The sequence below is a fragment of the Anabrus simplex genome, chromosome 9 (assembly GCF_040414725.1).
Source record: "Anabrus simplex isolate iqAnaSimp1 chromosome 9, ASM4041472v1, whole genome shotgun sequence".
Taxonomy (NCBI): domain Eukaryota; kingdom Metazoa; phylum Arthropoda; class Insecta; order Orthoptera; family Tettigoniidae; genus Anabrus; species Anabrus simplex.
This window is the reverse complement of record NC_090273.1, coordinates 79,826,247-79,840,024: the sequence shown is the minus strand read 5'-3', so window position 1 is coordinate 79,840,024 and position 13,778 is coordinate 79,826,247. Positions and strand designations below refer to the sequence as shown.

Genomic DNA, 13,778 nt, shown 5'->3' with positions numbered 1-13,778 from the left:
GTTTAAGATATACGTCACCACTGACACACAAAGTTATGTCGAGGAATAAACACTTATTGTGACTCCTCCAATTTATCTATACATTATCTATTTGTATAGAAAAATAAAAAAAGAGTGAAATTTGAAGGATATAAATATCACCATGTATAAGAAATGTAAAGATTAGCAAGAATCTAATTATAAGAGGATAGGAATTAAACAGAGAGGACCAAAATTCCTATAAACTAGTGAGGGAACAGAAAGAAGGAAGGACAATTATATGCAAAAATCAGAAAAGCCATCTAAAGCATAAACAAATGTTGGGATGATCATGTGAAGTCACTAAATATCATCTCAGAAAATATCACTTTAATTCTTGATATTAATTTCCTACTCTCTGTAATAGGTTCTTCAAATGTACAACCCTTATATCACAACATGTATTACCATACAAATATTTACAAACAAATGAAGGACTTAGTGAAAGAAAGGTCTACCCCACATTTCACAAGTTTCTAAGAAAAGAGCAATTAAATATATTTAAGTGCAGGAAAATTTCCAAACTTCCTAGGGTCTTCCAATTTTGGAATTCTATTCCTGATATCTCTATGTATCTACAAATATCCCAGCAAAGTGTCTAAAAGGAAAAAGAAGTACAAATAACAATGAAAATTGTCACAAAAAGAAAATGAGAGTTGTACAAAATTTTCACAAAACATCATTTGTTGTACATCTTATGAACATAGATATTAACATTTTTCTTTACGTACAGTTATTACTAGAGCCTGGATTTCCATGCAAATGCAGGTTTTTAAATAAGCTAGTTACACTTCTCAAACTTTGCAAATATTCGTTTTATGACTAAATGATTCCAAATAATCGTACTTTTTCCGTGTACGTTTTGGCAATTTGAGGAGAAAATCCATGCATAATGCATATTTTAAAGATTTTGTATTTAATAGCGAATATTTGGACGTTTATATCGCATAATATGACTTTTCTTCTGACTTTGGCTCATATATAATGCTAACTTGCATGGTAGTGCCTTTTATGAATGTTCGTTTGCAGAATTTGGAATTGTATTTCCACATTATACAGTATGTCTGTTATTGAGTGATGGAGAGAATGTATTCTTGGCATCCTATCTGACAACCAAAGTTAGTACATTAGTATATAAGGTACAGATCCTATAAACCAATTAACCAAACACTGTATCTGTTGCTTGAATAAACATTGACGTAAGCCGGAAGGCCCCATGTCGATCCCTGTAATTTTAGGACTAAGGTGTGGCAGGTATAAATTGCTATAAATTGAACCATAAATTATGCATTACGAAAAGATGGCTCATTTTTTCTTCTAAGTTAGACGAACAAAACAAAACTTGTATCAAACTTCTGTGATGCCGCATTACTGATATAGCAGCTTACATACCTTGGTTTTGCACTGAATCCTCTTCTGTTGTTATCCTGAAATTTCCTACCCAGAAGTCTCACACGCTATTGCAGCTTCAATCTTTAGCAATTATTTAATACATTATCTGCAAACATCGTATGGAGGAGTAGCTGCGGCAGCTAGAGATATGCTGAACAAAATGATCCGTTCAAATCCTAATTTTGAATTCGTCAAGCTTTGGAGTACTGTGGTGAAAATGCAATGATGTGCAGTTTGTCCCAAATCTCTTCATTTATGTACGCATCTGTCACTTCTTGTGACATAGAAATTTTCTGTGCTTAAGAATGTGCTGACAAATAAACGGATGAGGTTAAATCAAGACAATTTGGAGAAATTAGTTGTTGTACGATGTTTATTGGAAATCCCGGCTCTAGTTAATACTTTACTGTATACATAAATAACAATTTAATTGAGAGACTAAAATATTGAAGTCAGATTTGAGTTTGCCTAAACATTCAAATATTGAAATTCACATAGATTTAATACATTCTTAGTCACACGTAACCTCCACACTGTTGTTCTCTTCAGCACCATCCTCCCACCAGAGACAGTGACAAAAGCCATGCTGCATAAGCGAGATGAATTTAAAAACAGAGCTTTGTATTCTTGCCCCATTGGAAACACTAAGTCCCTTATTTACAGTCTATCAGTCTTAATGTCTCTGTATATCCGTTATCTATTTTCTGTCAACTGGTAAACCAAACAGCAGTAATATTCTGTGAATTTCTACCTTTCTATTATTGGAGCTCAGCAATCAAACCTGTGCTTGCCACTCACATAGCTAATTCATTCTATCATAGTGGGATGGATTCATCTTCTACAAAGAAGCAAAGCAGTGGAGTAATTGGTCTATCATGAAATAATAGAAGTAATAAAGGTGGGGTCTATCATAGACTGAATAACTTGTGCAATCACACACTAGATTAATGCAAGTAATAAGGTTGGGCCTATCCCAGAATAAAGAACTTGCTGCAATCTCACACTAGATGGTTTCCACTACCGTACTTTACAAGGAATGTAAGCCTGACTTAAAAAAAAAAAAAAAAAAAGTGGGATAGGCCGTTCTTCCACTGAGCCCTTCAAATGTTAAAGTATGGTGACAATGTACTACTAGTGGGATAGAACAATTTGAACTTCTTATCATAAATAACACTTAAAAAGAAATAAAATATATCTGTGACCTTAGGAACAGCTTGCATTATACTGGAAACAAGCTACAGCATAACAACAACCTAGTACATGTACGGCTGTTTCTTTTTCTCCTTTAAATAACTACACTACACTGATTTTTAATTCATTAATAACATAGATTAACTTTTCTTGCACATTCATCCCATGTCTTCTAAAACAATCACTAAAAAAAGCCAATTCATTTCACACATGCACATACATACACACATACATACATACATACACATACAGCACCGTGCAAAATGAGGAAAGTTCTAATTTGCACAACAAAATAAACATGTATGCAAATTATGACATTATACGGCACAAAAAAATCACTTCCATTTTACTTTTACTTTGCATTTTCATTGCAGAGATCAATATTTGAATCGAGTTTATTGTGCTATAAGACACATATATGATTATCTCAATCTTTGTGCCATTCCAGCAGTAGTTCACATCGTCTCAGGTTCCAAAACCTGACAAAACCAAATGTTCCACTGAACTAAATACACAGGATCCTTCCTATCCACACTTAATATAACTTACATTGAATAATTTACACTTTGTATAGTGGTGCTGAGTATCTGAGGAGACTTGGCTTAACATGAATACATCATACGTAGCCATTGATACGTATAATATAAAATATTTATAACTGAATGAGATCAGAAACTCGCAAGGCACACATTCTTATATCCCTGGAGAGGAGCCTAATTAAGAAGTCCGACGACAGTCATTTTAAAGAAAAAACATTTTTTCAATGGGAATTATGTAAAATAATGGCCAATACTCCATATGAACCCCGCACTCCCACTCTCTATCACACCCAATAATAGCCAAACATGTTTTTAAAACATAAAAGAAGAAAAATTGTGCTTCACAGTGAACTGTCCCCGCTCATGTTTAACTACTGAACTTAAAATTACAACATTCTACGTAAGAAGTTAGTACTGACAAAAGAAAAGCATAAATAACAACATGCACTTGCATAATAATGTACACTCGAGTATAATGCACATTCAAAATTGTCATTTTGTTCTTGGAAATTAAAAATAAAATAAAAACACCACCCACTTTCATACATGGCAGAAACACTCACGAGCTAGATTGTACACTGCACTTCCACATAATATTCTGTCCTTTTGGAGCAATATGAACCTTAATAATTTTTTTGCAAGATAAAGGCTGCAGCTGAAAATTTTCGACCCATGGCCTTCCTTTACATATACTCTATCCGTTCTTGCTTACACGGTTAAGTCGCTGCTCTCCATCCCTTCTGAATTCCATGCAAGCAAGAAAAACCATCACAATCTACTTTCATTTTGAGAGATACAATTGTGTCAGTAGCTGCTGTTCTAAAGAAGAGCAATACAGTTTATTATTTACTGTAAGGGTCGCAACATTTAAAGATGTCATCTATGACAATGCCACTGTTGCATTGTAAGTGTACCACACTATAATACAAAAATAAAATTAAAAAAAAAAGGCAAAAAGCATGGTCCAATATAAAAGGGAGATAATAATGATTCAACACTTCTATCATCATTCACTTCCATCTGTACCTGAGAACATGATTGACATTTCTCCCCCACTAACCCCGGGAAAAAAGAAGATAATAGCTTCAACGATTAAATCTTCATTTCTTGCTATTTTTAAACTCCATTGAAATTGAAACTGTATTCTGGATTCAAATGGTCACCCTCATTGAAGGATGGACGAATTATTTCTTTAATAAATCTCTCTCTCTCTCTCCTTACATACAAAATTTCAGAACAGTTGCTCTCTCATAAATCATTGATGGGATCATTAGAAAAGTTATTTATCTTTTCTTTAATATTATTTGCAGTAATTGTAATATGGGTTATGAAATTTAGAGTACTTCAACAATTCTATCATTTTCGTAAACGTACAACTACGACCATGCATTACAGTGCATAGTCACACACAGACAGAACTTACAATATGACACTCCATGTACAGCCAAGTCTCCCACCACTTTATTTATTTATTTATTTATTTATTTGGCAACGAATGGCCTTGATTACATCACCGGAGTTGGTCCACAACTGGTGATGGGCGAATCTTCTGCTCATTTTTTATCTATTCAACTGTCTAAACCACAGCTTACAAGATACAAGATGTTCTATTTCCACATTTACTAGGTTGGTCAGTTTATTTTAAAATATCTGCACGTAACATAATAATTTAACGATCGAAGAACACCAGCACAATGTGCTACTATTTCCCAATCCACTAAAGAAGCCAATGAACAGTTGGCATCCACCTATTTTTGGCAGAATAAGCCTTCTATCATTAGCAGGATACAAGAATGAAGGATAAGACTGATGTTCCACTCAAGAAACAGATGAAATGGCATTTATTGGTGAACCCATCTGTGTCAGCACTTTGTCAAGCCAATGTAATGGCCCATTTAAATGGATCTCGACCCAACATGGCGTGCTGGTCACATCCTGACGATGATATTCGGCTCCCCAGCCCTTCACAAAAGACATCCTGAAATTCCATCAAACAAAATTACAATGATGATAATGCAGAAACAAAATAAAAGTTCAAATATACAAGAACTGAAAGTCAAGTCATATACCTACGTAAAAGATAGTGACAGGAGTAAGAAAACATAGGATATTTAATTGTGTAAATTTCCCATGTTTTTTAACCTTAAAAAATGAGGGCAGCAAAAATTAAGCGAATTTAATTCTGAATCTACAATACCGATGGAATTCTTCAATAACTTTTCCGGTACAGTCCTTTGCCAATCGCTGGCAAAGAGATGTCCTCCTCCAAAGAGAAATATTGTTCCTCTTCAAAATTAACACAGCCACCCTCTGCTTGCTGTTAAAATTCCTATAGTGCTTTGTGATCTCCAGAGCTTTTAACTTTAGCAATTCGCGTGAAACTGATTAACCATTGTTTCCTAATTCAGTTACATATTTTAAGAGTTCTTTTTCAATTTCAGGATAATGGTCTGATTCTAGTCCCTGAAATTATAACTTTTTTCCTTGGCAAAATGAAACTCTTCTTTTTTTGTTTAGCCAGTAGCGTTGGTTTAACACAAAACTCTCACGTGCTGCAGCAAGATTGTCAATTTTCAGCAATCACTGTCATAGTGTGTGCATTGTAACTCCTGTTTTGTTTTTTTACCCAACACTAACTACTAATCACTTAAGAGAGTAACAAACATCAGCATGATTATTTATCATTCTGGCAAAACTGAATCTATCAATCTTGCAGTTTCCTGACTGATGTTTTTTATGCAAGTAGTACTGCATCATGCACATGGCCAGAATTGTTATTGTTAACTTCCAGGTTATTCAGACAGAGTTTAGCAGAATGTTTAGTTTAATCAACAGAAAAAGGACACCCAGATAAATTCAGGTTTGACCCCTCATTGTATGGGAATGTCCAATTTGGTCCTATTAAAAAAATTCTATTCTTTAGCCCTGAATGAGCTACTACAAGGAGATTTTTATTACCATAGGGAACATGAGTCTTGGTAGGTGTGCCAGTTACCAACTGACAAGCCCAAATTGGCACACTTGGGGTGAAATGTCGGCAACCAAGAATGAGTCATCTGGAAAATTTACAATCTGCAATAATGGATCAATTATATTGGAATTACGATTACGAGAACTTGTAGCCACACTTGACACGTGGTTTACACTTCACTTCTAACAAACTACAGCCGTCACACAGACCAAGGCTGGAAAACGTTATAGTAAAACAGCATCCACCGTTTGAGACAGCACGGTACCAACCTTATTTCAACTAATTTGTGCACCCAAGTTCATCTTTGCTGAATTCCCGAAAAACTAATGCGCGGTGTATTTCACATGTTTATGGTACATTCAGTTTTTAAGAAAAAATTGTTTTTGTGATGTCTGTTCCTGTAGTCATATCCTAGTCTGAGAACCATGGACAATGCTGAGTGGCCACAAGTAATTCCGAGAGCTGAGATACCAGTTACGATCGACAGGAGTAGGAGTCTTGGATGTATTCCGAGTTGTAGCCCTCCTTGTGCGAAGGCAGCTCAGACTACCCAATCCAAGGGCAGTTCTTAAACGATCAGTTCTTAAACTGCTAAGAGTGAAAAGAATTCTCCATGGAACTAACTGTATTGAAATCCTGTTACCTAATTCACCAAAAACACTCAAAATGTTTTTAAAAAGCCTATGATCTAGAGGAATGATGGAACCTCACTTCAATTTGACACACCACAGACTCCTTGGAAACAATTCAATGAACAAAATGGAATTTGATGGGGTAGAGTGAACATATGGAAGAAAGAACAGTTACGAGAATTGTAAGAATTTTTTAAAAAATGCTATTTGTTCGGGGCATTGACCCATGTGGATCTTTTGTCCCTACTGGCACCATATTGTATGAACCTCCATGTAATTGGAATGGCAGTAGTGCGGAATGTTGTGTGTGAGGAAAGGAAGATTAAGGACGTCGCAAACACCCAGTCCCTAGGCCAGGGATATTAATCATTACAATTAAAAATCCCTGACCCGGTCGGGAATCGAACCCGGGGCCGCCGGGTGACAGGCGGACGCGTTGCCCCCTACACTGTGGGGCCGCACTGTAACACAGTTAGGCACATGAATTACTGCAGGCAGGTCTAGTGGTCGCAGGAATTAGAATCAATAAACCTAGGCTGTTTTCATTGTGTGGGGACAATATGAAAACCGCCAACAGGAAAATTCTGTACTTCTGTGCTAGTAAGGGGTTGCCAATTGCTAATTCATTCCTCAAGCATAAAGAACACCACGGATGTTAGGTAACCAGATCTGCAGGATACACCATGAGTCACAATCAGATACATTAGATAATAAAATGCCACAAGCTATTGAAAAAAAAATTACATTTTAAAAACTAAAACTTGAATACTTAAAATTTAATATCAATGACTGAAAACATTAAATTATAACTAATACAGGATTATTAGTGCCAATGTCAACAGTCTTACTTCTTGATATGTTGTCCATCATTTACCATGCACAGCTTGAGCATTTTGGTAATACTGTGGTGAAGATATCCTTTCTGCTTTTAATTCTTCGACAGAAGTCATCTGATTGAAATAATAACAATAAGTTATTTATTAGACCACCTAATCATCTGAATCGCTGCAAGACTTTCCTTTAGGGAGGACCACAGCTAGTTGCCGCATGTCATGAGGTCGGGGTTATATGGAGGCTAGGTGAGATCCCAACTTTGTCCGATCCACACAGGGAAGCTGTTACTCAATCATTTTTTGAACTGGAGTCCAGTAATGCCATGGGTCTTCATCTTCTTGAACGATGGTATTAAAAAGGCCAACTACATCAAGTTCCGGAATCAGTCAGTGAGAGAACATTTGGAAGTACGTTTAGCCAGTCAGACATTTTTGAAATTAAATTCCATCAGTAACAATGGTTCATGTTTGTGGGTTACTTTAGTCACGTCCTAGTTCGTGAACCATGGGCAACGGCTGAGTGGCCTAGTAAGTGGTCCTGAGAGTCGGGATACCAGTTGCTATGGAATGGGACAAGGCATCTCGGACATATTCTGAGTCATGGCCCTCCTTGTGCTCAGGCGGCTAGGACTATACAATTCACCGGTGGTCCATAACCCGTTAGAGGAGAGATCCTCACTTGGACTATGTGCAAGCAGGGTAGCATCCTGCTTCATGAATTTACTGAGCTCAGAACATTTTAAGCAAGCCTTGGACCTATGGGAGTAATGGAGTCCCACTCCCATTTGACAGGCGAGGGACTCCTTGGAAACAACTTAGCGAACAAAATGGAATTCGATGGGGAGCTATTAATATTAATGGGGCTTATGGAAGAAAGAAGGTAGAACTGGCTGAGTCAGCAAAGAGGATGCATCTGGATGTGCTAGGAGTAAGTGATATTCGGGTAAGGGGAGATAACGAGGAAGAGATAGGAGATTATAAAGTGTACTTGACAGGTGTTATAAAGGGAAGGGCAGAGTCTGGGGTAGGGCTCTTTATCAGGAATACCATTGCACGCAATATAGTTTCTGTTAGGCACGTAAATGAGCGAATGATGTAGGTAGATTTGCCAGTTGGAGGAATTAGGACAAGGATTGTGTCCGTGTATTCACCATGTGACGGTGCAGATAAGGATGAAGTTGACAAGTTTTATGAAGCATTGAGTGACATCGTAGTCAGGGTGAACAGCAAGGATAGAATAGTGCTAATGGGCGATTTCAATGCGAGAGTTGGGAATAGAACTGAAGGATACGAAAGGGTGATTGGTAAATGTGGGGAAGATATGGAAGCTAATGGGAATGGGAAGCGTTTGCTGGACTTCTGTGCTAGTATGGGTTTAGCTGTTGCGAATACATTCTTCAAGCATAAGGCTATTCACTGCTATACATGGGAGGCTAGGGGTACCAGATCCATAATAGACTATATCTTAACAGACTTTGAATTCAGGAAATCTGTTAGGAATGTACGAGTTTTTTGCGGATTCTTTGATGATACAGACCACTATCTGATCTGTAGTGAACTAAGTATCTCTAGGCCTAGGGTGGAGAAAGTGAAATCTGTCTGCAAACGAATAAGGGTAGAAAACCTCCAGGAGGAGGAAATTAGACAGAAGTACATTGATATGATTTGTGAGAAGTTTCGAACAGTAGACAGTAAGAAGGTTCAGGATATAGAAAGTGAATGGGTGGCATACAGGGATGCTGTAGTAGAAACAGCAAGGGAATGCCTAGGAACAACTGTGTGTAAAGATGGGAAAAGGCGAATATCTTGGTGGAATGATGAAGTGAGAGCAGCCTGTAAACGTAAAAAGAAGGCTTATCAGAAATGGCTCCAAACAAGGGCCGAGGCAGACAGGGATTTGTACGTAGATGAAAGAAACAGAGCGAAACAAATAGTTGTTGAATCCAAAAAGAAGTCATGGGAAGATTTTGGTAATAACCTGGAAAGGCTAGGTCAAGCAGCAGGGAAACCTTTCTGGACAGTAATAAAGAATCTTAGGAAGGGAGGGAAAAAGGAAATGAACAATGTTTTGAGTAATTCAGGTGAACTCATAATAGATCCCAGGGAATCAATGGAGAGGTGGAGGGAATATTTTGAACATCTTCTCAATGTAAAAGGAAATCATCCTGGTGGTGTTGCGAACAGCCAAGCTCATGGGGAGGAGGAAAATTATGTTGGTGAAATTATGCTTGAGGAAGTGGAAAGTATGGTAAATAAACTCCACTGTCATAAGGCAGCAGGAATAGATGAAATTAGACCTGAAATGGTGAAGTATAGTGGGAAGGGTGGGATGAAATGGCTTCATAGAGTAGTAAAATTAGCGTGGAGGGTTGGTAAGGTACCTTCAGATTGGACAAAAGCAGTAATTGCACCTATCTATAAGCAAGGGAACAGGAGGGATTGCAACAACTATCGAGGTATCTCATTGATTAGTATACCAGGCAAAGTATTCCCTGGCATCTTGGAAGGGAGAGTGCGATCAGCCATTGAGAGGAAGTTGGATGAAAACCAGAGTGGTTTCAGACCACAGAGGGCTGTCAGGATCAGATTTTCAGTATGTGCCAGGTAATTGAAAAATGCTACAAGAGGAATAGGCAGTTGTGTTTATGTTTCGTAGATCTAGAGAAAGTTTATGACAGGGTACCGAGGGTAAAGATGTTCACTATACTGGGGGACTATGGAATTAAAGGTAGATTATTAAAATCAATCAAAGGCATTTATGTTGACAATTGGGCTTCAGTGAGAATTTATGGTAGAATGAGTTCTTGGTTCAGGGTACTTACAGGGGTTAGACAAGGCTGTAATATTTCACCTTTGCTGTTCGTAGTTTACATGTATCATCTGCTGAAAGGTATAAAATGGCAGGGAGGGATTCAGTTAGGTGGAAATGTAGTAAGCAGTTTGGCCTATGCTGACGACTTGGTCTTAATGGCAGATTGTGCCGAAAGCCTGCAGTCTAATATCTTGGAACTTGAAAATAGGTGCAATGAGTATGGTATGAAAATTAGCCTCTCGAAGACTAAATTGATGTCAGTAGGTAAGAAATTCAACAGAATTGAATGTCAGGTTGGTGATACAAAGCTAAAACAGGTCGATAATTTCAAGTATTTAGATTGTGTGTTCTTCCAGGATGGTAATATAGTAAGTGAGATTGAATCAAGGTGTAGTAAAGCTAATGCAGTGAGCTCGCAGTTGCGATCAACAGTATTCTGTAAGAAGGAAGTCAGCTCCCAGACGAAACTATCTTTACATCAGTCTGTTTTCGGACCAACTTTGCTTTACGGAAGCAAAAGCTGGGTGGACTCAGGATATCTTATTCATAAGTTAGAAGTAACAGACATGAAAGTAGCAAGAATGATTGCTGGTACAAACAGGTGGGAACAATGACAGGAGGGTACTCGGAATGAAGAGATAAAGGCTAATTGAGGAATGAACTCGATGGATGAAGCTGTACGCATAAACCGGCTTCGGTGGTGGGGTCATGTGAGGCGAATGGAGGAGGATAGGTTACCTAGGAGAATAATGGACTCTGCTATGGAGGGTAAGAGAAGTAGAGGGAGACCAAGACGACGATGGTTAGACTCGGTTTCTAACGATTTAAAAGTAAGAGGTATAGAACTAAATGAGGCCACAGCACTAGTTGCAAATCGAGGATTGTGGCGACGGTTAGTAAATTCACAGAGACCGGGCGAGTTGGTCGTGCGGCTGTGAGCTTGCATCCAGGAGATAGTAGGTTCGAATCCCACTATCGGCAGTCCTGAAGATGGTTTTCCGTGGTTTCCCATTTGCACACCAGGCAAATGCTGGGGCTGTACCTTAATTAAGGCCATGGCCGCTTCCTTCCAACTCCTAGGCCTTTCCCGTCCCATCGTCGCCATAAGACCTATCTGTGTCGGAGCGACATAAAGCCCCTAGCAAAAAAAAAATCACAGAAACTTGCAGACTGAACGCTGAAAGGCATAACAGTCTATAATGATAATGTACGTATGTAGTAGCATAACAAATGTCCAACTAGTCCTACAGTTTTCAGGTACGCTGTAACTTAATTTAACGATAATGTGTTGGCAGGTAGGTGAATGAACACACAACTGGGTAAGTACAAGAAGCAGGTTTCTTCTTATCCTACACTTCCCACATCAAGACTGAAGATCTGTCAAAACTGCCCCTTAAGGGGCGTTGATGCCCGCCCTCTTGATGAAGCCGGGCAGCAGAAACGTGTCCGTCACAGGCTGAGAAGAGGTGGATGTAGAAGAAATGGGACTGATCTATTTATTTGAAGACGGCAGTGGATGAAGATATGGAGGTTGTCCTTATCATTTTGTGTTTCCATGTTTGTCCTTGTGACTTATTTCTGTTGCTCTCTCTTCCCACAATGACCTGCCATTGTGTTCGTCCTATTGTGTGTTCCACCCCCGAGGCTTAATGTGGCACTTGTTTGTTCCTTTTCTATACAAACACCAAGCAATGATTATTAAGCATCAACTTTGATGGGACGGTAAAGTCACTCATATGCCAAATCGATGTCTTTCAAGGCAAGTGATATACTGTATTTTCAACTGACAAAAGACAATGTAATCTGGGAGAACAGCAAAAGTGATACAAGGAGGCTCCAAAGACTAATATGAAGTAGTGCCAAACTGACAATGGCAATCAAAGGGATGTAGCATGTGATCAGCCAATATGGCGAAGTCTTGTTTACAAGGCCCACATCAGTTTAAACAGCACTGACAAAGACACAAGTACAGTAAGAGGGACTGTAGAAAGGAGTGAAAAAAATCAGAGAGGAAATGATCACCAGGTTTTACAACAAGAAGCTTTAGCAGTTTGTGTGTGCCAACAAAGCAGCAGAGCTTACGGTTCTAGAGTAACTTTCTTCAGCTATCTAAGAGACTTTAGTACACACACCATACAATTCTGGCGACATCACAACAGTGCTACCTTGGCTTATCTCAAGGAGGCATTCCACAAGAGAGCACCAGGTGACAGCACCAAGGAAGGGCAAGGAGTTCCATGACAATATAACAAATAAGGCAACTTTCTTATCAAGACTTTAGACAGAAGAATCATGAGGTAAACAAGCTGCATATTGGCATACGTATTCAGAATAGTAATGCATGTCCAGAAATGAATGTTCTATTATTTATTGTGTGTACGTGTAAGTGACCATATCGTACTCTCATACTCATCACTGAGTAAATGCCTATGCCAGCCATTCCCAAACTCTGGTCCGTGGATTACCCCCCGACAGTAATCCAAGGGGTCTGCAATAATGATATAAGCTGTGTACTTAAAGAGCGAAATATTATTGTACAAACACAATTCATAGATCATAATTCTCAATTTAGGAACTACGTCTTCACATACAATTCATCAACCTGCAAAACACGCAGGTCACACTCTTCAAGCCCATGACAAAATAAAAATGGAATAATGAAGAAAGTCAGTATACAGGCACGCCGAAGCAAAATGGAATTTGATTCTGATCCAACACTTTATGATTGATTTCCTGTCTGCAGATGAAGAAATACCACCAGACAGTGTAGCGGATGTAAAGGCGAAACACCTGGAATTGCTAGGATCAACATGCGTACAATATTTTCTGCCTCTAGTTGAGAAAATCTTGTGGATCAGGAATACCTCCTTGGAAAAATGAATACAAACTGCCCTCCCTCGAAGAAGATCAACTTACCTATGTATCTCGTGACTCTTTCAAGACCCTGTATCAAAACTCCATGTCCTTGATCAACTTCTGGATCCATGCAAGTCCCTTATGCACTACAATTTCTAGAAAGGCACTACCGCATTTAATGGTTTCATGATAACGTGCCTGCACAAGTAACTTTTTTGTTCTCATACAAATTCAAAAGTAACTTTTTTGTTCTCATACAAATGAAAACTAAGTACAGAAACAGAGCTAATGTAGAGCGACTTCAAGCGACTACGTTTGAACCAGGCCTTTGGCCTTTGGAAAACACCACCATCTGTCCCATTCACAAACAACTGTACCAAGATAATTTTCTCAAGTAAGTTTCCAAATCCTGCCGGATGTAATTATTACACAAGTCTCGCATTATTTTATAATTTTTATGCATCTGGGAAGTGTGTTTATGTAAATGAAGTTAAATTAAACTTTACAGTTGAAAAGGAAGTAAATTCTGGACGT

General features: G+C 38.3%; 1 protein-coding gene across 3 annotated transcripts in view; it reads right to left on the bottom strand.

Annotated features, from left to right (window-relative positions):
* Positions 1 to 303: 303 nt before the first annotated feature.
* Mad (Mothers against dpp) overlaps positions 304 to 13,778 on the bottom strand; it is a 126,821-nt gene continuing 113,346 nt past the window's right edge. For all 3 annotated transcript variants that reach the window (XM_067154005.2, XM_067154006.2, XM_067154004.2), the window contains exon 8: positions 304 to 5,118. In XM_067154005.2, coding sequence (XP_067010106.1) covers positions 4,959 to 5,118 — 160 coding nt within the window. In that variant the 3' untranslated portion in view covers positions 304 to 4,958. The remainder of the gene's footprint in view (positions 5,119 to 13,778) is intronic.